Source organism: Notamacropus eugenii, chromosome 3 (genome assembly GCF_028372415.1).
Source record: "Notamacropus eugenii isolate mMacEug1 chromosome 3, mMacEug1.pri_v2, whole genome shotgun sequence".
Lineage (NCBI taxonomy): Eukaryota > Metazoa > Chordata > Mammalia > Diprotodontia > Macropodidae > Notamacropus > Notamacropus eugenii.
The window spans coordinates 399,331,367-399,358,891 of NC_092874.1; the positions used below are offsets into that span (position 1 = coordinate 399,331,367).

General features: G+C 37.7%; 1 protein-coding gene across 1 annotated transcript; it reads left to right on the forward strand.

Annotated features, from left to right (window-relative positions):
• Window positions 1-6,314: 6,314 nt before the first annotated feature.
• LOC140531707 (large ribosomal subunit protein uL23-like) lies at window positions 6,315-6,817 on the forward strand. Its single transcript, XM_072650492.1, has one exon. The coding sequence runs from the start codon at window positions 6,315-6,317 to the stop codon at window positions 6,780-6,782; it is 468 nt and encodes a 155-aa protein (XP_072506593.1). The 3' UTR covers window positions 6,783-6,817.
• The last annotated feature ends 20,708 nt before the right edge of the window (window positions 6,818-27,525 follow it).

Below are 27,525 nucleotides of genomic sequence, written 5' to 3' on the forward strand. Positions count from 1 at the left end.
CAAACTTCAGATCTTTTTCAAAGAGCTATATTTATTGTATATATTCTGGTGCAGTAGAAGTTGTGGCCAGAAGAAAGGTAGTCCACACCCTTGCGTTCCAACTTCCCCTTTTGCCAAGGGCCCATAGGAGTGACCCTCTCAGGTGTGGCTGTTAACTTTGCCAGCCTGGGTGGTGAGACAAAAGCTGAGCAGCAACCAGAGGTTGCAAACTCTTCCACTGTTTATTATTTTCTTTATGTATTTCTTAAATATTTAACAGATATAAATCTGTACTACCATTTTTATTAGGTTCCTCCTTTTTTTAATGTACTACTAATGAAGTTCTTGAATGTTGTGCTCTTTAATCCCATTTCCTCCATAAGTTCTATGGTTTTTATTATACATTTTATATAATGCAGTGACTTTTCAAAATATATACATTAAGTTATGTAGGAAGTAGGCATGTCTGTGTTCATGATTCAACAAAGTGGTTGTATCACCTTAGAGTTCTGGGCCTGGGCCTCAAAAAGATCTGACTTTCAAATCTGGCCTCAGACACTTACTGGTAGTGTAATCCTGGGTAAGACATCTAACCTCTGTTTGACTCAGTTTGCTGATCTATAATACGGGGGTAATAACAGCACCTACCTCTCAGGGTTGTTATGAGGATCAAATGAGATAATGTTTGTTAGACAGCACAGCACATTTTTTATTAAGTCAATTTTCAGTCACATCTGACTCTTCTTGACCCCATTTGGGGTTTTCTTGGCAAAGATACTAGTGTAGTTTGCCATTTCCTTCTCTAGCTCATTTTATAGATGAAGAAACTGAGGCAAAGTTAAGTGATTTGCCCAGGGTCACACAACTAAGTGTCTGAGACCAAATTTAAATTCAAGAAGATAAATGTTCCTAACTCCAGGCCCAGCACTCTGTACCCTTTGGCACCACCTAGCTGCCTGCCTGGCATGACCTACTGTATAGTAGACACTACTACACTACATTATATGGTAGGTACTGTATAATGCTTTCTCTTGTGGTGTATCCTTGGTGCCTAGCATAGACCCTTGCTCACTGTACGTACAGAATAAATCTTATTGTTGAATTAAATTCATGTAGTGTTTTAAGGTACAGCAAAATACTTTCTTCACAACAATTATTATATCATAACAATAATAGGAAGATATCATTAATCTCGGTGACGTGAGTCCTCTCTGACACCCAAAAGTCTCATTTGGAGCAAGCTGTACACATTTGGGGAGACTGACTCAGATGAAAACAGTTGATGAAATATACTTCTCCCTTCTTAGTAGACAGGTAAGGGCCTATGGGGACAGAATGTCATCTGTGCTATTTGATACTGTTATTTTGTCAATTTTGCCTCACTATTTTTCTTTACTATGAGGGAGGATCCAATAAAGATTATATTAGCCAATGGCTATGATATTTTTAAAGGCATAAATAAAAAGAGATTAAATTTTTTTTAAAAAAGATGAAACTTCAAATTCTAGAGTTTGGTGCCCAAATGCTATTTATAAAAAAGCGATTTATCACAGAAACATGAAGAAGAATTCTTTTAGATGCAGAACAGTGCCCACAGTGCAAATGTTGGAGGAAACATGTGGGCTTGTTTGAGGTCCCCTTGTTTCTGTTCCATTCAGTCATAATTGACTCTTCATGACCCCATTTGGGACTTTTTTGGTGAAAATACTGGAATGATTAGCTCAATTTATAGGTAGGGAAATTGAGTTTAACAGGGTTAAGTGACTTTCCTAGAGAAGCACCTGAGGCTAGACTTGAACTCTTGAAGATAAATCATTCTGACTGCAGGTCCAGCACTCTATCCACTGAGCCACCTAGCTACCACAGGTTCCCTCTGCTATTTTTTCTTAGTTCCGTTTTTTGTTTTGTTTTGTTTTGCAGAACCAAAAATTCACCCACTAATTCTACAGGATAAAAGAAAGGCAGGTAAAAATTCTGACTATTCTTCAGTGAAATGAACTTAAGAGAATGGAAAGAAGGAGCAGAGAGCTCCCCCAAGCAGAATTAGAAGAAAATGCAGCAATGAGAAGGAAAGAAGAGAAGAGAAGAGAAGAGAAGAGAAGAGAAGAGAAGAGAAGAGAAGAGAAGAGAAGAGAAGAGAAGAGAAGAGAAGAGAAGAGAAAAGACAAGACTAAGGTAGTGTTTGTTTGTATCTTTTGTATCCACAACTCTGAAAAGTTTCCCTTCCATGCTGCCCCCTCCTAGTACCAGCTAGAGATCTGTATTGCCCACCAGACTTCCAGCAAGGTAAGGATTTTGTACAACATTTCATTGTACAACATTATATTTCAAAAGACCACTGTAGAAAGAAAGTCTTTCCTTGGTCACTTAGGGCAAAGCTTAACTATGCTTTAAGATGGCATTCTTAAATCTTACAGAAGTTACATGGGCTTCTTTCTTGTTTTTAATCACCATTTTTTTGTTTAAATTTTCAAAAACCATAAGAACTAACTGGGCTAGCTCATAGATATGTCATGCTTACAAAACTGGTCTATTTTCTAACAATTTGATAGCTAGTATTTGTGTAACACCTAAATTTTGCAAAGCACTTTACATATACTATCTCATTTAATCCTCCTAACAAGTCTCTGCAGAAGGTGCTATTATTCTCATTTTACAGATGAGGAAATTGTATCTAAAAGAAGTGACTTGGACATGATCGCACAGCTAGTCAGAGTCTAAGGTAAGATTCAAACGCAGGTCTTCCTGAAAGTAAGTCTAACACTATTCATTCTGCCGACTAGCATGTATCCAGACTAAATGAAAACTAAACTCAGCCATCAGTTAGGAAAGACTTCATGCACAAGATGGGGTTTGAGCTGAATCTTTAAAGGAAGACAAAAAAAACTTAAGAAGTAGAAGTGAGACCTGGGGGACAGACAGTGCAAAGAGATGTCACATGTTAGAAACCAGTGGGATGTGCAGCAGGCTAGTAGAGTGTGTGGAGGGTCAAATGAGTTAATATTGGTAAAGTGCTTTGCAAATCTGAAAACTATATAAATGCAAGTCATTGTTATTGTTATTCTATGTGTATAAATATTTATATATGCATATATATTTTAATGTATATACTATGAAGATGGCTGGCGATGGCTCAGGATGTAGTGGATAACCTTGGTTTCTTTGGTGTCTAATCAAGGTCTAAGCACTCCACATCACCTGCTTCAGCTGCCTTCATGGCTGTTGGAACAAATTGTTTTCATCCACATATTCCACCAGGGGAAGTCTTCACATGCTTGGGGGAGAAACCCCCCTAACTCACCAATGGGTTTGAGACCCCTTGGTTACCCTCAACCTAGTTTGGCCCATCTGCTGAAATGGCTCATCGGGGTGTGGCTGCTGCTTGTGCTACAGCTTCTTGGAGCCACAGGTGACAGTTGGGTGGAACAGATGGGCACCAAAGGTGGAAAGCAGCACTGAAAAGGGCTCAGAAGCCATCACACCAAAGGTACTGATCCTCCCTGAACACACCCTTGATGTACACATTCCCAGAGCTAGCTCAGCATTTGGGGAGCTCCGAAGAAAAGTTTGGGAGAGAAGAGGTATTAGACTGATTACCAAACCAAAGGTCTATGGAGCCGTTGTGCTGATCTCATTGTTGTATGCCTGTGAAACATGGACAGCCTGCTAGCACCATGCCAAGAAACTGAATTGCTTCCATTTGAACTGTCTTAGGAAGATTCTGAAGATCACCTGGCAGGATAAGGTACCAGACACTGAGGTCCTTGCTCGAGCTGAACTGCCAAGCATTCACACTGAGTGGAACAGGTATATTTAATAAAGACCCCTCAGTGAATAGAATAGCTATATTTAGTAAAGACCTCTCGGGGCCCCTTGTGTTAGCCCATTTATCTCACCCAGCCCTGAGAAACCAAACAATAGAGATTCTGTTTTTCCTAAAATTCTTTTTGTGCTACAAGATAGTCTTTGACAGAGACTGTTTTTTGTCTACTCCCAGAATGCCTTCACTTCCTTATCTCCTTTCCTAGACATTACGTGACAGTCCTTGAACAGGAGTTGCTCACTCTTGTATCCCCCCCTTTTTCTAAAAATTACTCTTGTACACTTATTCTTTGTTGCTAGGGTAGATTTTCCATGAATAGATTATACCCTCAAGGCCCAGCCAATGGGCTAAGAGGAAGGAGGTTAGGGTTGGCGGTGTTGTGGTCAGGGTCTATAAAAACTGCTGTGTAGGGTATACCCTTGCCCTCTTTAGTCATCGCCATCTTGAGTGCAGGCAAGAGTGCCTTTTCTCAAGAAAGTTGAATAAATATCTTCCCTTTTTACTCCATTGGTCAAGACTCTAATTTTATTAAGGGGGTCATCCCACACAAAACTAAGTTTCAGAGAGTGCAACTCCAATGGGCTGGTCATGTTGTTCAAGGGAAAATGTATGCTTTCCAAAAAGACTATTTTATGGAGAACTCACATGGGGCAGGTGATCACAGAGTAGACAGAAGAAGCGATACAAGAACACTCTCAAAGTCTCTCTCAGGAACTTTGGATTTGATTGTGCAACATGGGAGACACTGGCACAGGACTACTCAGCATGGCATGCCCACATCAGAGAACATGCTGTGCTCTATGAGCAAAGCAGAATTGGGACAGCACAAAGGAAATATAGGATTCACAAATTTGGAGTAACCACCCCAAATGTTCATAGAGACTATCTGCCCAACCTGTGGTAGAACATTCCAAGCCCACATTGGTCTGATAAGCCACAGTTGGACCCAATGAAACTTGACTTTATCATGATGATGTCATTTTGGTCTCCTTCAAGAACAAAGGACAACAACCATATAAATATGTATTTAATCAACAAACTCCATCCTTATACACACATACATGTATGTTTATATATGTAAGTATATACAAATATATATTATATTTAAATTGATATGTAAGCATATTCTTCTGTATATAAGTATACACTTCTTATTCATGTTATTCGGTTGTTGGGGGCAGATAGTGCAGTGGATAGAGCACCAGTGCAGGAGTCAGAAGGACCTGAGTTCAAATCTCACCCCAGACACTTGACACTCACTAGCTGTGTGACCTTGGACAAGTCACTTAACCTCAATTGCCTCATCCTGGGTCATCTCCAGTCATCCTGATGAATTCTGGTCACTGGATTCAGATGGCTCTGGAGGAGAAGTGAGGGTGGTGACCTCCACAGCCCTCCCTCACTCAAAACAAAGTCAAGTGCAAGTCATGTCATCATTTCTCTGATGGCATGGTCTTCTTCGGCAACGAAAGACGAACACACATTCAGTTATTGAGTTGTGTCTGACTCTCTGTGACCCCATTTGGGGTTTTCTTGGCAAAGACACTGGAATGGTTTGTCATCTCCTTCTCCAGCTTATTTTACAGATGAAGAAACTGAGGCAAATCAGGTTAAGAAATGTGTCCAGAGTCACACTGCCAATAAGTAGCTGGGGCCATATTTGAACTCAGAGAGTGTCTTCCTGATTCTAGGTGTTGGACTCTGTGCTCTTTGGCACCATCTAGTGGCCTTATTCATGACTATTTTTCAAAATCATTCTTTTTCTTCAAAGATCAGTTCAGCAGCTACCTTCTTCTTAAAACCTTCTATGATACCCTCCGGCTATTTCAGGGGTATCCTTCTTCAAACATTTCCAGGACTGAGTGATCTCAATTCTGGCTCCTTTACTCTCCAACCTGTATTATACTTACAGTCAGTTCTCCTGCAACACCTGTTTTGAACAAGCAAATTTGTTTCAACTTGATTAATGGATTAAAGAATAATTTGAGTATTATTTGAATTTGTCACTTGCTTATGCAAAATTCATCTTTCAGAAACGATGAGAATGCAGGAAACACCCACACGCTGCAATGCTTCTGATGTCCATATCCACAGGAAAACTTTGAGTGTTTTTCAAAGGGCCATATTTATTGTCTATTTATTAATATATAACATTATATCACATATGAGAAGTCATATAATATGTAAATACCTATTTTATATATTTGTAAGGATGAGGCTCATTGGGGAATCTATTTTTATATATGCTATTATACACATTATAATATATATGTATAGATACATACATATAGAATAACTAAGAGTAATATTAACATTTATATTGTTTCCAGGTTTGCAAAACCCTTTACCAATGTCAACTCATTTGACCCTCCATATAAAATAAATTTTGTATATTTATGCATATACTTTATACATATATATGCATATGTAAGGTATATATATTATATATAGTATATACTTCTCTCAGTGGAGAGGATACATATAAGAATGAGGTTGGTTCTTTTCCCCCAAGATGGCGCTGAAGGCGAAGAAGGAAGCCGTTGTCCCTCCCAAGACAAAAACCAAATCCAAGGCCTTGAAGGCCAAGAAGGCAGTGTTGAAGGGTGTCCATAGCCACAAAAAGAAGATCCAAACATCCCCCACCTTCTGGCGACCCAAGACACTAGGACTAAGAAGGCAGCCCAAATACCCTCGGAAAAGTGCCCCTCAGAGAAGCAAGCTTGATCACTATGCCATCATTAAGTTTTCCTTGACCACTGAGTCTGCCACGAAGAAGACTGAGGACAACAACACCCTAGTTTTCATTGTGGACATCAAGGCCAACAAGCATCAGATCAAGCAGGCAGTAAAGAAGCTGTATGACATCGATGTGGCCAAGGTCAACACACTGATCCGGCCTGATGGAGAGAAGAAAGCTTATGTCCGGCTTGCTGCAGACTATTATGCTTTGGTTGTTGCCAACAAAATTGGAATCATCTAAACTGTGTCCAGCTGTCTCACTGCACCTACAATAAAAAGTTTCCCCCCCCCAAAAAAAAAAAAAGAATGAGGTTGGTTGAGTAACTAAGTCAAGCCATCATGCTGCCTGAAGATACTTAATGAGGTGTGAACATATCTCAAGCCAATAGATCAAACACTTAGCCAAAGTGAGAAAAAAGTCTACGATCAATTCAAGTGAAGAATGTTCCCACTGGTGGAGGAAACATGGTTACAACCTAATTTGAAAATAATATAAAACCATAAACGGGAGAGAAAAATAGGACTAGGAGAAGAAACCTATCATGGAAGGTCATTAATCCTACCAGCTCAGGGCAGAAGGTTCCAGCTTTTGCCACTAGCTATACCCACCTCTTCAAAGACTGATGTAAATGCCAGAAAAAAAAGATCTGTTCATCATCACTCCTTTCCTGGGAATATCTTAGGAATTATATACTATGCTGTTACATTTTTGGTAACCTGAATTTTACCTTAACCACAAAGATGCTGGGGGTTAAGTAGAGATAGCTATAAATATAAATTAAGGTAGAGAGCCAAACCCCTGCCTAAATCATAGGAATTTCCATAACTTAAGGGTCACAGCAATTGTGATTGTACACCTAACTTGTGTATTGTGAAGTCCCTAGAGCAGCAGAAGAGGGAACTATGAGGACCTGAGGAGCCTTTATACTGCCCCCTAGGCTTAAAATAGGATAATTATCCAAAGGTCATCACATACACTTTGTACTGCCTAATTATTTTTGTTACCTCTCTCACTAGAATGTGAGCAGTGCAAACTTTATGAGAAAAACATCCTGAAGTTTTAATGGACTGCTAGCTCAATATGAGTCACTGACAATCAAAAGACAAGAAGTTGGAGTCTGGGGTTGATCTTTTTTCCTAGTTTGAATCTTTTGGACAGGGGATGGGAGGAGGTGGGGGCAGTTCAGGTATTAAAACAGAGATGTTCCAGTTTATCAACATTCTCAGTGACTCTATAATCTTAAACAGTAATCTTTATCCTGCTGTTTGAAGTGGAGGAATGATTGATTCTGTGTGATGTAGAACAGTGCTGTCAAATTGAAATAGGAAAAAAAAAGGCTACAAATCCATATATAAGGATTCCTGCTGACCAAGTAGATAGAACACCAGTGTAGGAGTCAGGAGGACCTGAGTTCAAATCTCCCCTCAGACACTTGACACTCACTAGCTGGGTGACCTTGGGCAAGTCACTTAACCCCAGCTGCCTCATCCTGGGTCATCTCCAGTCATCCTGTTGAATATCTGGTCACTGGATTCAGATGGGTCTGGAGGAGAAGTGAGGCTGGTGACCTGCACAGCCCTCCCTCACTCAAAGTCAAGCGCAAGTCATGTCATTATTTCTCTGATGGCCTGGTCTTCTTTGGCAATGAAGGACGAACATACACACACACACACACACACATTGACTTAGTTTCAAAATGTAATATTATCTATGTTTTGTGATCTTTCACTTATTTTGTTGAATATATCCCAATTACAATTTTCTCTGGCTCAGGCAGCACTCCTGAGATCTGTGAGCTGCTTGTGGGCCACATTCATCTGTAGGCCATTCATTTCGCTCAACGACCTTGGACAGGTGGCTTCACACCTCTAAGCCCTACTTTCTTCCTCTGCACAATGAAGGATTTGGATTAGAAGATCTCCAACGTCCCTCCCAGCTCTAATGTTCTGTGATTCTGGGTTGCAGGATAAAAGTTTGGGAATCACTTATCTGTACAAAGAAACTGAAGCTTTGTCTTCTTCCTGTATCCTTTAGATGGTGTCTGGCACCACCTACTGGAAGAGAAATTCCCCAATAACTGAGATGCATTTAAGCTTTTATTGATCCATTTGTCCTTTGAACAAGTATCTATTTCTTGGGTCCTTCTCATGTTCTCTGCATTGCACTATAGGGAATAGAGGGTAAAGATTTAATTCTTGTCCCTACAAGATAAAGAATTTATAGTCTAGCTGAAGAAACAAGTTTTATGAACTAACTAGCTTTGGGGGAAAGGGGTAAGAGAGAAGGGATGATTCTCTAGAAAATACCATTTTGTTGAACTTCTGTGTAAGTGTTGCATATCCTCCAGTGCAGCAGACTCTTTGAGGGCAAGCATTGCTTCCTTTTTGTCTAATGCATTATACCTTGCTGTATGACATTTTTTGAGAGAATATTTGTTGAATAGAATTAAATACAATTTGTTGATGTCGCTGCTAAGTCATGGCCCCGTGGACCATAGTACCCCACTCCCTTCTATCCTGCATATCTCTCAAAGTCTGTCCAAGCTCATGTTCATTGCTTCCATTCTGTTATCTATCCATTTTATCCTCTGCTGTCCCCTTCTGCTTTTCCTTCAACCTTTCCCACCATCAGGGTCTTTCCAAATGAGTTCTGTCTTCCAATTATGTGGCCAAAGTATTTAAGCTTCAGCTTCGATATTTGTCCTTTCAATGAATAGTCTGAATTAATTTCTTTATGTATTCACTGCTTTGATCTCCTTGTTGTCCAAGGGACTCTCAAAAGTCTTTTACAACACCTCAATTCCAAAATGCAAATTCTTAACACATTATATAAATATGAGCATAGGGTTGTTTTGAGAAAAGTGCTCTGTAAACCTTGTGTTTAATAGCACTTGTCATCAGCAATCAACCTACAAGCACTTGTTTGGCATCTACCAGACGCAAAGACAGAAACAGAACAGAAATATGTAAATGTGACTCCATGGTAGCTGGACTGGTTGCATGTTGTTGCTCAAGTATGTTTCTGTTACATTTGTGTGATCTGTATTTTTGTAGGATATGTGTTTCTGTTTGTTTTTATTGTGCGTAAGGAAGATTCATCTTGGGATGGTAGATATCAAAAGATCTTTAGGGAGGATATTTTACAGTAATCCATGTAAGAATGTCCTGCCCTAGTGAGGGGCGTCCACTGGGCTTATAGCACTGGAAACAGAGATAAGGACTAAACTGGATCTGGTTCTTGATTGGATGAGAGAGGAAAGGGAAACGGAAAAACTAAGAGATGACACGAAGGTTGGAAAAATGGGAGATTGGGAAAATGGTGATTCCATTCATAGAGACAATGAAGTTGAAAAGAGGAGCTCGAGTACAGGGAAAGGCACCCATTTACTTGCTGTATGGGCATGGGTAAGTCACTTTACCCCTATGAGCCTCAGTTTCCCCTGCTATAAAATGAGGGAGCTGGATAAGTTTTTTAGTTCCCTTTCAATTCTAAAGTTGTGATTCTATGGGCACATGTTTGCTCTGGCCCTTTTCTCTCTTGCGACCAGGACATCACAGTTTAAACCCTTTCAGAGTTCTCTGGTACCCTGAAAGGGTTAGAGAGTCTCCTTTCCTTGCCATTAGCTCTGGTCTCCACCAGCCTTGTTCTCCGTGTTTTTAGAGACCCAGTGATTACCTCTAACTCAGTTGCATTTAACCACTTCATATGAGATTAGTTTTTACCAAGTAATATTTATTTCATAGACATGACAAGAATACACATAGAGAGATGTTCCCCAACATAGGGGCATAATCAGTTCTATAAAATCCCCAGGTCTCTGGGGGGAAGGGGAGGAATTACAGGAAATTAGGCTCACAATTTAGCCCAGTTCTTACATAACATTAATCCCACCAAATTCAAATCCAAAGACAATAGGACTGGTTTCTGTTGGGCTGGAATGCTCTCAGGGCATCACTGTAAGACTGGCTATATAATAACCTCCAGCCTAGATTCCAAGACTTCAGATTCCCATGGTAGATGTTCCGAGGCCAGATTAGAGTCTACTCCCTTTACTTAGAACAGAAAAAAAACAACAAAACAAAGGAAAAGACCAAGGATCCAGGCCCATTCCTCAATCGGGGTGAGGTGGCCTAAGGAGGAAGGAAACCCCAGGGCCATACCATTACCATATAGTCTCACCTGCTGTGAAGAAAGGAAGTACTTTCACCTTCAGTCACTAAAGCAGCAAAAATTCACCACCCACTGCTGAGTCAGCCAGGTTTTAAAGAAATTGTACGTTCCAGCTATGCAGCCAGTGAAATAAAGGCTACTGTCAATCATATATACTTTAATATATATAAGTGTGTACATACATATATGTGTATATACAGACATATGTATATATACACACAATATTTGTATATGTTTTATATGTATATATATATATATATATATATATATTTCATGTATACTTTAGCCATCCAGTGTCCCAAAAAGAGTCCCTAATGTCTTTCCCATGGGTGACACCATCTTGTGCGGTCTGGATGGCCACCGACCTTCCCCCACCCCCATCACACTCTCTCCCTGTTTGGGAATTTTTTTTCTTTAGGAAATAGATAGGGGTGCACGCTGTCCATGCCCCCAAAACAGAATAGTCCTCTGGGGTTTCTAGGTAGGCATAAATATTCTCTTACTTGCTTCCCCAGGGCCATACTGAAAAGAACCTTAAAACAGTCAATATGACAAAGTCTCATGCAGTCCCACATATACAAGCAAAATTACAATTATCCCTAAGTATAAAGCTTGTAAACTCAACAAACATTTCACAAAACTTACCAAAGATTACTTTTACTGTTTGCTATTTGTCATTGCTTGGTTATTTTATAATCCTTTCAGACTCTGTGATCCTGTTTGGGGTTTTCTTGGCTAAGATACTAGAGTGTTTTAACATTTCTTTCTCTAGCTAATTTTACAAATGAGGACACTGAGGCAAAGAGGGTTAAGTGACTTGTCCAGGGTCGCAGCTAGTAAGTGTCTGAGGCCAGATTTGAACTTAAGAAGATGGGTCTTCCTGACTGCAGGTCTAGTATTCTATCCACTTCACCACCTATTTGCTTAGTATTTAGCAAGTGTCTGACTCAGGGCCCAAATGACCTTCTTTAATCCAAAAGCAAAAAGCAAAGAAAAAAAAATCAAGGCAAAGAAAATAGATTTCTTGCTGTGGAAGGAAACCTTATTCATGTAGGAATTTCCAGATCTCCACACAAGAATATAGGCTCTGGGGTCAACTAGGTGCAGTCCCTCATTCTTAGATTTAAAAGAAAAAAAAAACAACTGCCTAAGTTGTTATGATACACTATCATATCACTAAGTGGATAGTGATACCCTCACTACATTAGGAGATCTAGCTGGAGTTTGGACAAAATTTGCTACATGTCCTCTCCATACAAGACTTATCAAAATTTCTCCTTATCTTGAAAATCTAGACAAATTTCCTCTGGGTCCTAATTCCAAAGGGCACTCAAAATTCCCCTAATGGATCCCTGCCACTGAAAAAATTTTTAAAAAGCAAAGAAAGAAAAAAGTTTTTTTTAAAAAAAAAAGGGAGGAAAGGTAGCATCTCTCCTTTTCTTCTATTAGCGAACAACTTCTGTGATAATTGAATTAATTCTTCTTTGAATATTTGACATATTTAGTTTATAAATTTGTCTGATTTTAGAGCTTACTTTTCCCTTTTGGGGAGTTCATTTACAATTTATTCAATTTTCTTTTCTGATATTGAATTATCTAAATTTTCTATTTCTTGCTGTGTTAATCTGACTACTTTATATTTTTGTAAACATTTATCTATTTCATTTAAATTATCAGTTTTGACAGCATATATTTGGGCAAAATTTTCTTATAATGTATTTATTCTTTCTTCACTTGTTAATTTTACATTTTGTTTTACAATTTTCATATTGCTATAGGCAATTTGGTTTTTTCTCCATTTAAAAATCACACTAGCTAGTGGTTTAATCCATTTTATTAGGGTTTTTAACCAAAAAAACAGCTTCTGGTTTCATTTATCAATTAAATCTTTTTCTTCCAATTTTATTCATCTAGCCTTTGATTTTCAAGTTTTCTGTTTGTTATTTGGGTGAGGTTTCTGTAGACTTGTGGCTTTTTTGGATTTGTTAGTTGTGTGTCCAATTCATTGATCTCTTCTTTCTAACTCTTGCTTGTCAAAATGTTTATAGAAATAAATTTGCCCCCACCAGACTGCTTTCTTTACATCCCAAGAGTATTGGTATGTTGTCTAACTATATTTATCTTCCTTGGTGAAAAAAATCAATTGTTTTTATGATTTGTTATTTGACCCATTAATTCATTGGGATAAAGTTATTTAGTCTCCATTTAAGTTTGAATCCTTTCTTCAAAGGTCATTTGTTTATAAATTGATTATATATATACATATATTATATATATAGCATTTAATTATAAATTGAGTATATAAAATTATATTGATATAATTATATAGTATCATAATTTTTATTATAATTTTTGTGTTATGGTCGGTAAGAATGCGTTTAATATTTCTGCCCTTCTGAATTTATGAGGTTTTATATCTTAATTCATGGTCAATCTCTGTAAAGATGCTATATAGAGCTGAGAAATAGATGTACCTCTCCAGGCTGCATTCCAGACTACAAAAATATTGAATACAATATTAACAAAGAGCCTACTGTAATATTCTTTAAACTATGACCAGATTGTATTTATACAAACAAGGAAGGGTTATTTCAATATTTGAAAAAATAAAAACGTCACAGATCATATTAATTTTGTGGTTGTCCAGTCATGTTTGACTCTTTGTGACACCATTTCAGGTTTTCTTAGGAAAAATTACTGGAATAGTATGCCTTTTCTCTCTCCAGCTCATTTTACAGGTGAGGAAACTGAGGCCAACAAGGTTAAGTCACTTGCCCAGGGTCACTTAACTAGTGTCTGAGACTCGATTTGAACTCAGGTCCTCCTGATTCCAGGCCCAGTGCTCTATCCACTGCACCACCTAACAGCCCCACATTAATAGCAAAAGCAATAAAAACCACATGACTATATATCAATAGATGCAATTTTTATAAAATATAATGCCTACTTTTGTTTAAAAGACAGGGATAAAGAGACCATTCATTATATGGTAAGTTCTTGTCATTCTTTGTTTTCAAAGAAGACCAGTGACATCATGGTGCAATGTCTTGATTTTCTCATTAATTGGATTTAAGTGAGGGAGAATTGTGCAAATCATTGGTCCTAATGTGTCTTCCAGAGTCAGGACAGTGGCGGGAAAATGTCAGGACAACTGGCAATGTCCTAGGATAATCTTGGTGTCTTTGATGTCTTACCAAGCTCTAAGCATTCCACAATGATTTGAACAAATTAATCTGGTCTACCCAATCTGCCTGGAGAAGTGTTCGCATGCTTGGGGTAGGCATCCCTCTAACTCACCAATGGGTCTACCAGGATGTAGCTGTCATGCATGCTACAGCTTCTTGAAGTCACAGGTGAGAGTTTGATGACAGGTATACACCAAAGGTGGATGAACAGCCTTGAAAAGGGCTCAGCAAACCCTCTCATCAGAAGTGCTAGTGCTCCCTGAATACTTGATACATCCTAATTATATGTAACAGAGAAATAATGGAAGTCGTTCTAATAAGACCATTATCATAGTTTTTATTTTATAAACTTCTAGAAATGCTAACTATTGCAAACTGTGCCCCCAAAGTCACAAAAGTATGCATACTCTTTGATCACTTAAGTTTATATCCCTAAGAATCAAAGAAAGAATGAAAAGATCACATGCAGAAAAAAAATTTACAAAGGCACTTTTTGTGGTAGCAAAGTACTTGAAAATGAACACATCAACAAGTTAGGGCATATGATTAAGAGTAGATTATTGTGTCATAAGAAATTAAGAATATTATAGATTAAGAAAAACCTGAAAACACTTGTATAAACTAATGCAGAGTGAAGTGGACAGAATCAGGAGAAAATTTTTTATAATGACTATAGTATTATAAAGAAAAATAACTTTGAGTCTGGGGTCAAATTTGAACTCAGGTCTTCCAGACTCCAGACCCTGCACTCTATCCACTGTACCACCTATTTGGAGAGAAATACAAATAATCCCAATCTAAACAAGAGGAAGGGGCAAAAGAAAAATATGTTCACTGTATTCTATGGTTAACTTTTTTAATTGCATCTAATCAATTTCCAAAGCAAGATGTAGACAAGCGAAGATCTGGATTCACATGCTGTATCTAGAACATGCTGGCTGTGGAACCATCAGCAAATGACTTGCCTTCTCAGTGCACTCAGACTATAAATTGTAAATAAATTGATGGTTTGCATCAGTGGAGGTAATTTTGACATTGAGAATCTATAAAATCTATGAAATCACAGGTTTTTTAAAAAGGTATGATTTATCATCAGATAAAGTATTTGTTTTCATCTAAAGTGGATTTTATCAGATGCTACAACTGATCAGAATCCCCTCTAAATATTTAGGCTCATTTGAAAAGAGAACTGGCTTCAAAGTCAGAGGACCTGATTTTAAATCCTTTTACTCTCCTGGTGTTTCCTCAACTGTAAAATGTGGGGGTTGGCTTCAGTGGCCTCTGAGGTCCCTACAATCCTGTGTTGCATCTGGAAAGAGAGCCACATGTTTCCCAAGGGAAGCCATATGTTTCCCAAAAGGAAAGAGCATGTTTCCCATTCAAAAAAGAAAAGATATTCAGTGTATCTAAGATATTTTTAGAGAAAATAATCACTACTCTCCTGACATTTTGCTTTTTATCTTTTCCTGTGTTTGTAGTGTTTCTTGTGAGTCAAAAATACAAAAATCTTCATTAAAATAATTCCTGTTTTATGCATTTTTCTGGAGAATAAAAGAAAATAATTTTCAAAAAAAAATAACTTTGATCAGTATTATGGTAAACTATTACTACAGTATGTTACCAACCTCCTGACCAAAAGGTGATGTACTAGAGCTGCAAAATGAGACACACATCTGCAGACATGGTTGATCTGTGGGTTTGTTTCACTTTACTATGTTTATCTGTTATAACAGAAAGGTTTTGTTGTTTTTGTAATTTTGTTTTCTTGGGGGGGATATAAAGGGAGACTGATAATAATACAAAAAAGAGGGTGATTGAATTTTTTTTAATGCATAGAAGGGAACAAAAGGAAGTTTGGAGGGAGATACAGAGAAGCAGAACAGCATTAAAGCTAATATGTTGACTTTATTACTGCCATTTAAAAAATAATCTATATATAATACAGATTTGTGACTTCGTATGCAATCTTTTTTCTCTTCTTTGTATATGAAATATTTACATTTGTTGGTGGTTGGTTTATAATAACAAAAAATTAAAAATTAATTTTAAAAAATCATTAATGTTACGTGTGTGAAATAAAAAATTTCTAAACTTTACATATGTAACTTTGTTGTATCTTACTGCAGAATTTTGTCTTTTGCTTCACAAAGATTATAAAATGTAAATCAGAAGTTGCTTGGGAAAGATAGAATTCTAGTTAACCAAATTAATTTTGCCAATGTTAACCTTATATTAATTAGTAAATAATAAGTTGTCTTTGACAGATCTGGCTTTTTAAAAAAAATACGGAATTTGAGTAGAATCTATTATGCCTCAGGTGAATTAAAAAATCATGATGGCAAATGTGATCTCAGACAAAGTCAATAGTTAAAATAAACATGGCTAAAAAAAGATAAAATAGAAGCTATGCTATATTTAAAGGCACCATTGATAATGAAACAGAAATAGGGAACTACAGAGGAGGGACAGGTTTTGGGGGAAGAAAACGAGTTCTGATTTAGACATGTTTAGTTTGAAGTGTTCACACAATAGCGAACATGTCTGTCTGGCATGACCTCCAGTCTTGAATCTCTTACTGTCTCTTACACATCTTGAAATAAATGCTCAGGAAACATCTCAAACTCAGCATGTCCCAAACTGAAATCATTATCTTTCCCTCAAAACCCTCTGTCTTCTTAAGTTCTCCATTATTGTCAAGAACACCACCATGCTTCCCATCCCTCAGGTCCATAATCTAGGTGTCATCCTCAACTCCTCGCTCTTTCTCAGCACCTATATCCGATCAATTGCCAAATACTGCCATTTTACCTTGGTAACATCTCTAACATAAGCCCCATTCTTTCCTTTAACACTGCCACCATGTCGGTGCAGATCCTCTTCACCTCAAGCCTAGACTATTACAGTACCCTGCTGATTGATCTTCCTTCCTCAGGTCTCTCCCCTTTCCAGTCCATCCTCAACCCAGCTATCAAAATGTCATGCATAGGTCTGATCATGTCATCTTCTTATTCAATAAACTTCAGTGGTTCCCTCTTACCTCAGATCACATATAAAATCCTTTGTTTGACTTTTAAAGCTCTTCATGACTTGACCCTTTCCTGCCTTCTTACACCTTATTCCCCTCCATTAGAGGGGAGTATTTATCTATGGTCTAGTGACACTGGCTGCCTTTACTCTTTCTCAGATAAGACGATCTATCTCCTGACTGTACATTTTCATCATTTCCCAAAAGGAAAGCGCATGTTTCCCATTCAAAAAAGAAAAAATAATCAGTGCATCTAAGATATGTTTTAGAAAAAATAATCGCTGTTCTGACATTTTGCTTTTTTACCTTTTCCTCAGTATATTCCTATGTCTTATAAAGTGTTTCTTGTGAGTCAAAAATGCAAAATCTTCATTAAAATAATTCCTGTTTTATGCATTTTTCTGATGAATAAAAGAAAATAATTTTCAAAAATAAAGACAGAAAAATAGCTTTCAGAGGTTTAAATGATAATCAGCGTAATGCCTAGGATTCTCTTCTTCTTCGTCTCCATCTCCTGGCTTGTCTTCCTTCAAATTCCAGCTAAAATTTCCACTCTACAAGAAGTTTTTCCCAATCCCCTTTAATATTAATGACTTCTAGCTGTTCATTATCTCCAATTTTTTCTATCTATATCTTTTTTGTACGTTGTTGTTTAAATATTGCCTCTGTCATTAAACTCTGAGGTACTTGAAAACTGGGGTACTTTGTATCTGCAGTGCTCAGCGCAGTCCTGGTACATAGTAGGTACTTAATAAATGCTTGTTGGCTTTATCTGATGTAGAGCTGGAGTTCAGGGGAGATATTAAGGCTGGATGTAAAACTGGGAAGTCATCTACGCAGAATCTATGGGAATAGATGAAATCACCCAAACAAGATAGAGAAAGCCAAGAGAAAGGAGCCCAGAAGAGGCTTAAAGAACATCCATGGTTAAGGGGAGAGACAGAGAGAGAAGAGAGAGAGATGTTTATACACACACACACACACACACACACACACACACACACACATATACATATAGATACACATCAGAAAAAGTGTTGTGCTCTATGAGCAAAGCAGAATTGAGACAGCACAAAGTAAACACAGGATGCACAAATTTGGGATACCCACCCCAAATATTCACACAGACTACCTGTGCTCAACCTGTGGTAGAACATTCTGAGCATGTATTGGTCTGATCAGTCACAGTTGGACACATTGAAATTTCACTTTATCATGGTGATGTCATTTTGGTCCTCTTCAAGAATGAAGGACAATAACCAACCAACCAACCAACCATCCAACTAAATTGTAAGTACCTTGAGGGCAGGCACTGTTTTTATTTATACTTGAATTTGTATTGCTAGCTCTTAATGCAGTGCCTAGCACATGATAAGCATTTATTAAATGCTTATTTATTCATTAATTCATTCACTTAGTGTATTTGATTAAAAATAAAGTATTTTTTAATTGAGAATTCAATAAATGCTTGCCTTTTACAAAATAAAAACTAAAATTTCCTAGGTACATGCCCTAATAAAATGTCCTACACGTACCTATGAATGTACCTTTTGTAAAAGGTAAGCATACGAATGATATGAATGATGATCTAATAAAGGAGACTGAGAGGTGGTAATCAGACACAGAGGAGAACCAAGGCAGAGCAATGTCCTAAATGAAATAATATTTGTAAAGTGTTTAGCACAGTCCTGGTATGTAGTAGGCACTAAATAAAGGCTTATTCCCTTCTTCCCACTCTCTCCCACTCACTCCTACCAAAAAAAAAAAACTCTGGGGAGCAAAAAGTACCTAGGAAAGAGGGAGGCATATTGGGGGGTCAATAGTGTCAAAGCTATTGAGAAATCAAGAAACAAAAGGGTGGAGGGGAATAAGATTTAGCACTTCCAAGATCACTGGTAATCCCAATGATGCCATGATCCAGAGAAATGAGCCAGTTGCCTTGCATTCAAAGTATCTGATAGCATGGAACTAGGCATCTTAGCCTAGACTATCATGGATTCCCTGTTCTTGCTATGGCCTGAAGACCATCATGTTAAAGGCTCCCTGGAAACAATACTGGTTGTGTTCCTTCCTTGAGCCTTCCCAATCTTGTTTTGGAAATATTAGCTAGTCTTAACATCAGCAAAAAAAAGGGGTGGACTTTTTTTCTAAGTGTTAGTCCAAATCACATTGTGAATGGCTTATGGGACTGTCCTAGCACCCTTCCTTTGTTGTCTCTATCTCTTTGTTCCTGGAATGTCTCCATAAAACTCATCCTGGACAGTCTCCAGTCATCCTGATGAATATCTGGTCACTGTATGCAGATGGCTCAGGTGGAGAAAGTGAGGCTAGTTACCTTGCACTGCCCTCCCTCACTCAAAACAAAGTCAAGTGCAAGTCACGTCATCATTTCTCTGACATGGTCGTCTTTGAAAACGAAGGAGGAACACAACCATAAAGCTCAATGACCACCCTTTTGTGCTTTCCTTTAAATATATCTAATAAAAGGGCTTATCACCTTCAACTTTGAATAGCTCATCTAATTCTTCTGAGAAGCCCTTTGAGTCCCAGCAATGTGCCTTCTTTATATTAAAGATTTATACATCATATTCTAAGAAGAACAGCAATCATTAGTCTTGTCTGAAGCACAAGGTCTCCAAATATTCCCAAAGAATCACAAGTGAACCACAAATGTCCCCAAGGAATGAGACAGGGAAAGAAAGTAGTCCATGATCCTCTTCTACTAGAAGAAACAAGCCAGTCTCTTCTAATATTAAAGTCTGTGATATAATGGATGAGTTGAACTGACAGTAATGAATGATTCCCATCCAATCTCATTTATTCGAAGAAAAAGTTGATAGCTCAGAACACGAATTTAAGTGAATATATTTCCCAAGGAGATACATAGACCTCTACAATAATACTGAACTCTCAGTTATGGGTGTTAATCCTGTGTTATCACAAGGAGATGGTTACTACAGCCTAGTTATTTCTTTCATGTATTAGCTTGGATTTTTGTCTTAGAATGCACTAGGCACTTAATAAGTGCTTTTTTCATTCATTTAGTTAAATACTTAATTATCTGAACTATGATTTTTACATTCAGAGTCTTCAAATGTTGCATTGGTGAGAGTTTCAGAAATGGTTTCCATAAGTGATTAGCCAATACACTCCACTCTGAATCTAGGAAATTAGCAAAGGATTCTAAAGCCAGAGGTTTCTAGTGGAACATTTTTTACATTTATACAACAAGAGTAGAGTAATACTTGTAGTTATAATGGTCATAAAAATTGGGTATCATGTCATTGACATTTCATCAAAAGCAGCACCATTTTTCTCATCAACTCTAGTAAGATTGGACAGGCAGAAAAAAGTAGGGTAGATATTCACGGTGATTGGGGGTTGTCTTTTACCTGTACAAGAATCCTTTGACCAAAAGAAAATAGAGAGTTCAATGTTTTAAATATATAGAGATAGATAGATATGTCAAGTTGAAAAGCTTTTGCATAAATAAATCAAACCAATTTATATGAGAAGAAAAATTATTGAAAAAAATCTTGTCATCAAATAACTCTGATAAGATATAGGAGGTAGCACAAATATATGAGACCAAGGTCTATTCCCCAATGGAAAATCGTTTAAGAATATGAGCAAATTGGAGTGAAGGGTTGGGGAGAGCATAGAGTCAGGATGATGGATCAGAGGCAGCAACCCAGCTGAATTCTCTCAACATTCCCCTCCAAACAATGTTAAAATAATGCCTCAAATCAAATTTTTGAGTGGCAGAGTCAACAAAAGGTCAGCATTTTTTCTGGCCTAAGAAAAGTTAGGAAGTTAACAAGAGAAGTCTATGACACCTGGGTGAAGACCTATCCAGGGTCCACACAGGTAATGGAAGCAGTAGCTTCAGGATCTCTCAGCCCAGACAGTAAAGGAGTCAGCCAACTGATCAAAAAGAGATTGCAGAGGATCCTTTGCTGGCACTGGGTGCAACTGGCACTGATTGGCAATTCTATCGCCAATATGCAGTTCTGGGTCACAGTTCCAGGGCAGAAAGAAGTATTAGTACATGTAGTTGCAGGGGATCAGAAGCCCTTGGTGGGTAAAGGCCAGAGCACAGATCAGGAGAGATCTGAGATGACACCTCTCCCCAGATCCCACCACCTTGGAAACACCAAAAACTTTCAGACCCCCCCCCCCCCCCGCCGACCTAGATCTGAAAACAGCAGTATGAAAAAGCCTGAAGCTTGGGACAGTGCCTCTTCACCCCCAGATGAGCAGAGCCCAACTTTAACATAAAGGTCAAGTCAAGAAATAGGCTGGAGAAATTAACAAACTGCCAAAAAGATAGAACTTGACCACAAAATGCTACTACAGTGTCAGGGAAGATGAAGACACAAATTCAGGAGAAAACAATTATGTGAAAACAGCTACATATGAAGCCTCAAAGAAAAATGCTAATTAGACACAGCCCAGCAAGAATTACTAGAATTAAATAAAGTGATGAGTGGTAGAGGAAAAATGGGTAAAGAAATGAGTGATGCAAAAAAAATTACTAAAAGAAAATTAAAAGCTTGGTAAAAGAGGCACACACAAATAATACTGAAAAAAAATGCCTTAAAAGCAGAAATGACCTAATGGATAAAAAAAAAAACACAGAAATTCATTGAAAAAAAGAACTCTTTAAAAAGCAGAATTATCCAAATGGAAAAAAGATACAAAAGCTCAGTGAAAAAAATTATTCCTTAAAAATTAGAATCAATCAAATAAAAGATCCTCTATAAGATATCAAGAAAAACAAAATAAAGTCAAAAGAACAGAAAAAGTAGAAGAAAATGTGAAATAGCTCATCAGAAAAACAACTGACCTGGAAAATAGAATAGAGATAATTTAAGAATTATTGGAACTACCAGAAAGCCACATCCAGAGGGTAAAATAGAAACTGAAAGAATCCACTGATCACCTCATGAAAGAGATTCCAAAATGAAAGCTCCGGGAAATATTGTAGCCAAATTTTAGAGTTCTCAGGTCAAGGAGAAAATGTAAGCAGTCATAAAAAAGAATTCAAATACCATGGAGTCACAGCCAAGATCACACAAGATTTAGTGGCTCCCATGTTGAAGAAGTGCAAGGCTTAGAATATGATATTACAGAAGGCAGGAGAGCTAAAATTACAACCAAAAAACACCTATCCAGCCAAACTGAATATAATCCTTTGGGACAGGGGCATAGAAAATGGATATTTAATGAAATAGAGAACTTTCAAGCATTCCTGAGACTATTTTCTCTTATGTTATGTTTTGTTTGGGTTTGTTTTTTCTCATGGCTTCTCCCTTTCATTTTAATTCTTCTATGCAACATGACTAATGTGAAAATGTGGTTAGTAAGAATGTATGTGGAGAACCCATATAAAATTGTATGCTGTCTCAGGGAGGGAGGAGGATAAAATATAAGACTTATGGAAGTGATTGTACAGAACTAAAAACAAATAAATTAATTTTTTTTAAATAAAATAAAAAAGACCAGAGCTGAATAGAAAATCTGACATTGAAACATGAGACTCAAGAGAAGCATAAAATGTTAAACATGAAAGAGAAATCATAAAGGACCCAATAAAGTTAAACTATTTACGTTCCTATGTGGAAAGATGATACATGTAACTCTCTAGAATTTTATCATTATTAGGACAGTTTAAAGGAGTTTATATTAACAGAGTGCATGGGTGTGAGTTGATTATGTTGGGATGATCTCAAAAAAAATGAAGGGGTGAGAAAAAGGAATGCAGTGGTTGAAGAGGGAAGGAAGAAGGGAGAAGTAAAAGGGAAAATTGTACTCATATAAAAGAAGTGTACAAGGAAGAACTTTACAGTGGAGTAGGTGGAGAGGAAATGACAGGCAATGCTCAAATCTCACTCTTATCAGAATTGGTTCAAAGAGGGAAAAATGTGTGTGTGTGTGTGTGTGTGTATGTGTGTGTGTGTGTGTGTGTGTGTACACTCAGTTGTGTATAAAAACATATCTTACCCAATCAGGAAATTACAGGGGAAGGGAATAAGGGGAAAAAATTATGGGAAAGAGTGGTCAAAGCAAAAGCAGATTTTTGAGTATGGACAGAACAAAAAGAGAGAAGAAGAAGAAGGAGAAGAAAGAAGAAGAAGAAGAAGAAAATAGGATGGAAGGAAATAACTGTAAATACAAGTAGGATGGGCTCACCCATAAAACAATAGCAGATAGCAGAATGGATTATAAACCAGAATCCAGAATATTTTGATTACATGAGACATTTGAAACAGAAAGGCACAAACAGAGTTAAAATAAAAAACTGGAGCAGAATCTAATATGCTTCAGCTGAAAACAAAAAAAGATGGATAGTAGTCATGATCTCAGATAAAGAGGCAAAAATAAACATAATTAAAAGACAATCGGGAAAACTACATTTTGCTAAAAGGTACCATAAACAATTAAGTTGTTTATTATTAAATGTTTATTACAATTTTCTCTCTAATAAAGGTCTCATTTCTCAAATACAGAGGGAACTGAATCAAATATGTAAAAATAAGAGCTATTCCCCATTGATAAATGGCAAAAGGATATGAGCAAATCATTTTCAGAAGAAATCAGAGCTATCAATAGTCATATAAAAAATGCTCTAGATCACTATTGATTAGAGAAATACAAAATAAAACTACTCCAAGGTACCACCTCATACCTATCAATAATGACAAATGATGGAGGGGATGAGGGGAAATAGGTACACTGATATACTCTTGGTAGAGAAGTGATTGGCCCTGCCATTAGGAAGAACAATTTTAAACAACACCCAAAGGTCTAGATTAGAAAACTGTGCATAGCCTTTGACCTAGCAATACCACTACCAGGTCTGTATCCCAAAAAGTTGAAAGAAAAAGGCAAAAAGGCAAAAGACCTATACGTGCAAAAATATTTATAGCAACTCTTTTTGTGGTGGCAAAAAATTGGATATTGAGAGAATGCTCATCAATGCGGAATGGCTGAACAAGTTGTGGCATATGATTGTGATGAAGTACTATTTGTAGTGTAAGAAATAATAAGGGAGTGGTTTCAGAAAAACATGAAAGAAGCACATGAACTGAGGGAAGTGAATCAGGAGGTCAGTAATAACAATGTTGTAATGAAGGTCAACTGTGAAAGATTTGGCTACTCTGATCAGTACAATGATCCAAAACAATTCCAAAGGACTCATGATGAAAAAATGCTATTTAATTCCAAAGAGAAAACTGATGAGCTCTGAGTGCAGAATGAAGTATAATTTTCTCACTTTTTTGTTTATTTTTGCAATATGGAAATATGTTGTGTATGATTTCACATATATAATTGCTATCATATTATCTGTCTTATCAATGGGGGAGAGACCAGGGGAGAGAAGGAGAGAATTTGGAACTCAAAATTTGAAAAGAAAAAATATTAAAAATAAAATAAATTTTAAGAGAAAAAGTAACATGAGCAAACAGTTCTCAAAAGAATTGCAAACTGTTAACAACCATATGAAAGATTGTTTAATGATTAATAAGTGAATTAATAATGATTAATAAGTGAAATGCGAATAGAAGCAACTTCAAGGTTTGATCTTATCCTTAGCAAATTGACAAAGATGACAAAAGAAAGGAATTTTCAATGTTGAAGGCAGCTTGCAGAGAAACAGTGGGAAAAGTTTACAGACTCTACATTCAGAGGACCTTGGTTCAAATTCATCCTTCAAAGCTACATAACCTTAGCAAGTCATTTAAAATCTTTGGACATCAGCTTACTCACCTGTGAAATAAGGAGATTGGATTAAATGGCCTCTGAGGTTGACTCCAGCTCTAGTTCTATGATCCTGGTACATGATAGATGAAACTGTAAATTGGTCTGACCATTTTGAAAAAGAACTTGGAATCATGCTAAAAACAAGGTGGCTAAAATATCCTTTGGCCCAGAAATAAATCTAAACTGCCAAGAAGATCAAAGATTGAAAGCAGATGCCCATCAATGGGAGCAGAGTGGGGGGAACAGTGGTTTAAAAAATGTGGTTCATTAATGAAATGGGATATTACTACATTATAAGAAATGATAAATATGAAGATTCAGAGAGAAAGCATGAAAAAATATGATAAAGTAAAGTTAGCAGAACCAGGAAAACAACTTCCATAATGACTACAATTTAAATCAAAAGAACAAAAATAATGTGAATTCTACAACTATATGACTTCCCTTGGACCCAAAGAAAAGATAAGAAAATGCACTTCCCTCCCTTCTTTGCAGAGATGAGGGAGTTGTAACATGGCACATATCATCAGACCCAAATGTTAGTTCATGTAACTGAACTGCTTTTCTCCCACTCTTTTGCATTCATTCTTACAAGAGTTTTAGGTCAGAGGTGTGGGGGTAAGGGGAAAAATGACAAATTTGGAAATGTAGGCAATATGAAAGCAAAACAGAATCGATTAAAAGTTTTAAATAAAAGGAATAAATTTTAGATGTAGATATAGCTCCATATTTAGGGAAACAGGCACCAAGCAAAACAAAACTTTAAAATCTGCATTAATGCTAAAGTCTGCTTCAAACCCTTTCTTTCTTAGCCTTAGTTTCCTTTTCTGTAAAATAATAGAGTTGCACTAGATAATCTCCAAGGTCCTTTCTAGTTCTGATATTCTGATTCTCTGAGACCATGATATGAGTGATTCTCCCCCCAGAGAATCCTGGAATGAAGCCAGAGGAAGAGCCTGGAAAAGGTTCACAATGATGAGTAATTCTCCTTGACTCCAAAATAACATTGATGCCCTTGCTTCAGATGCATTTTCTGGAGCTTTGCGTTCCTTTTGATTGCCTTTCCATGGCAGGAGAACCTTGTTTTTACCCCCTTTCTATCCACTTTTAGCCTCTACTCCACACTTCTGGCTTTATATAATTGTCCACATCCAAGGAGGCTTTATGTAACCACGGTCACCTCAGGCTCCCCTCCCTCCGCCTGGCTGCTTGTCGACAGTAATCTTTCATGCTTGGCTAGGCCATGCCCTCAGCCAGAAATGTAAAAGGGGGGGAAGGAGGAGAGCTGCCATCCCTAGCTCTATCACTTGTCCAAGTATCAGGGTTTCTTTTCTGACTAGGGTGACCCCTTAGGATTGCCTCAGTCAGGAAAGATCACTGGTAAATCCTAAATCTAGAAAGGACTTTATGGGGGGGCTCAAAAGGTTCCAGCTCACAGCTATTGTCATAGACATCCCTAAGGTATGACAAATCAGGCCACTGATGCTTCTCAACACTTTGGGTGGCCTTGCTCCTGTAGTGACTCAGGAAAGTAGGGCAGGAGGAAGAGAAGGAGACATCAATATAATTACTGTCAGCACTTTATCCTGGCCCCTATCCCAGTTGGTGGCAGCCTCACCTCGGGCTACTGCTACTGTTTCCTTCTCTTTCTTGAGTTCACCCCCATAGCCATAATGTTTATTTTAACCACATTTTTCTTACATAAAAATGGAAGTAGAGATGAAGAGGGAAGGGGCCCATCAGGCCCCAGAGATGGCTCTAATCATTGACCTGGGCCTTGTCCTAGTTCTTTTGACACTGCTAGTTTACTGAAATTGTTTAGTTATATATACAAATCCAGAATAAATTACAGGGTAGAAAACCTCAATGGACAACAAACCAGAAGAACCTGGCTACTATACATGGAGAGATTTCAGAGGGACCCTGAATTTGGATGGGGTTCAGGGGGAATTAAATCTTTATTTTCATTAACCTCTAGCTGGAATTTGCCATTTCTTCCAATTATGAATTTTTTTTTGGAGAATGTTCTTCTGAGAATGATGTCCATAGGCTTCACCAGACTGTCAAATGGATCTCTAACATACAGAAAGGTTACTGACTTCTGATGTAGCTTGATCACTTACATTTTACAGATGAGGAAGCTTCGCCCTAGAAAGAGGATACTGGGGCAGTGAGGTACAGTGGGGAAATCACTGTATTTAGAATCAAAAGATCTGGGTCTGGATCCTGCCTCTGCTGCTGAATTACCTTTATAACATCAGGCAAGTGAGTCAGTTCACTGCAGCTAACTGCTTTTTTGAGATTTCTACAGAAGAAGCCAATCAGCCAATGATGTTTTATTACAGGTGCATTTTACTTCACACAAGAGAAGACTTTGCTACTCAATCTGAGTTATTTACTGAGTGAGGGAGTGGGTGAAAAAAAAGTAGGGAAGGTGGTGAGAAAGGGGAGGAAAGACACAAAGAAAGGATATATCCTGATCACAGTCACTTGAGAGACAAAGCTACAAATGGATCTCTTGAAGGTCAAGTTACACCTGTGACTTAGAGAACAAGAGGGCACAGGCCTGAGTGAGGTGATCTTCAGAGAACGGGATAGGAAAGAAGTCTATGACACACCTAGAGCCTCCCTCTGGACCGAGATTAGACCAGTCTCCCCATCTTCTGGTTTGGAGGGGCTCACCTGAGTTATCCCCACAAAACATGACTCCTCTGATACATGGAAAACAACTATATATTTTATAAGGTGGGAACGCAATCTCAGTCAGGCGCATCTGGTTGGTTTCCTACCTCTGGGGTGGCTCTCTGGTGTCAGGGATGCACCAGTGACCTAGGAAGCT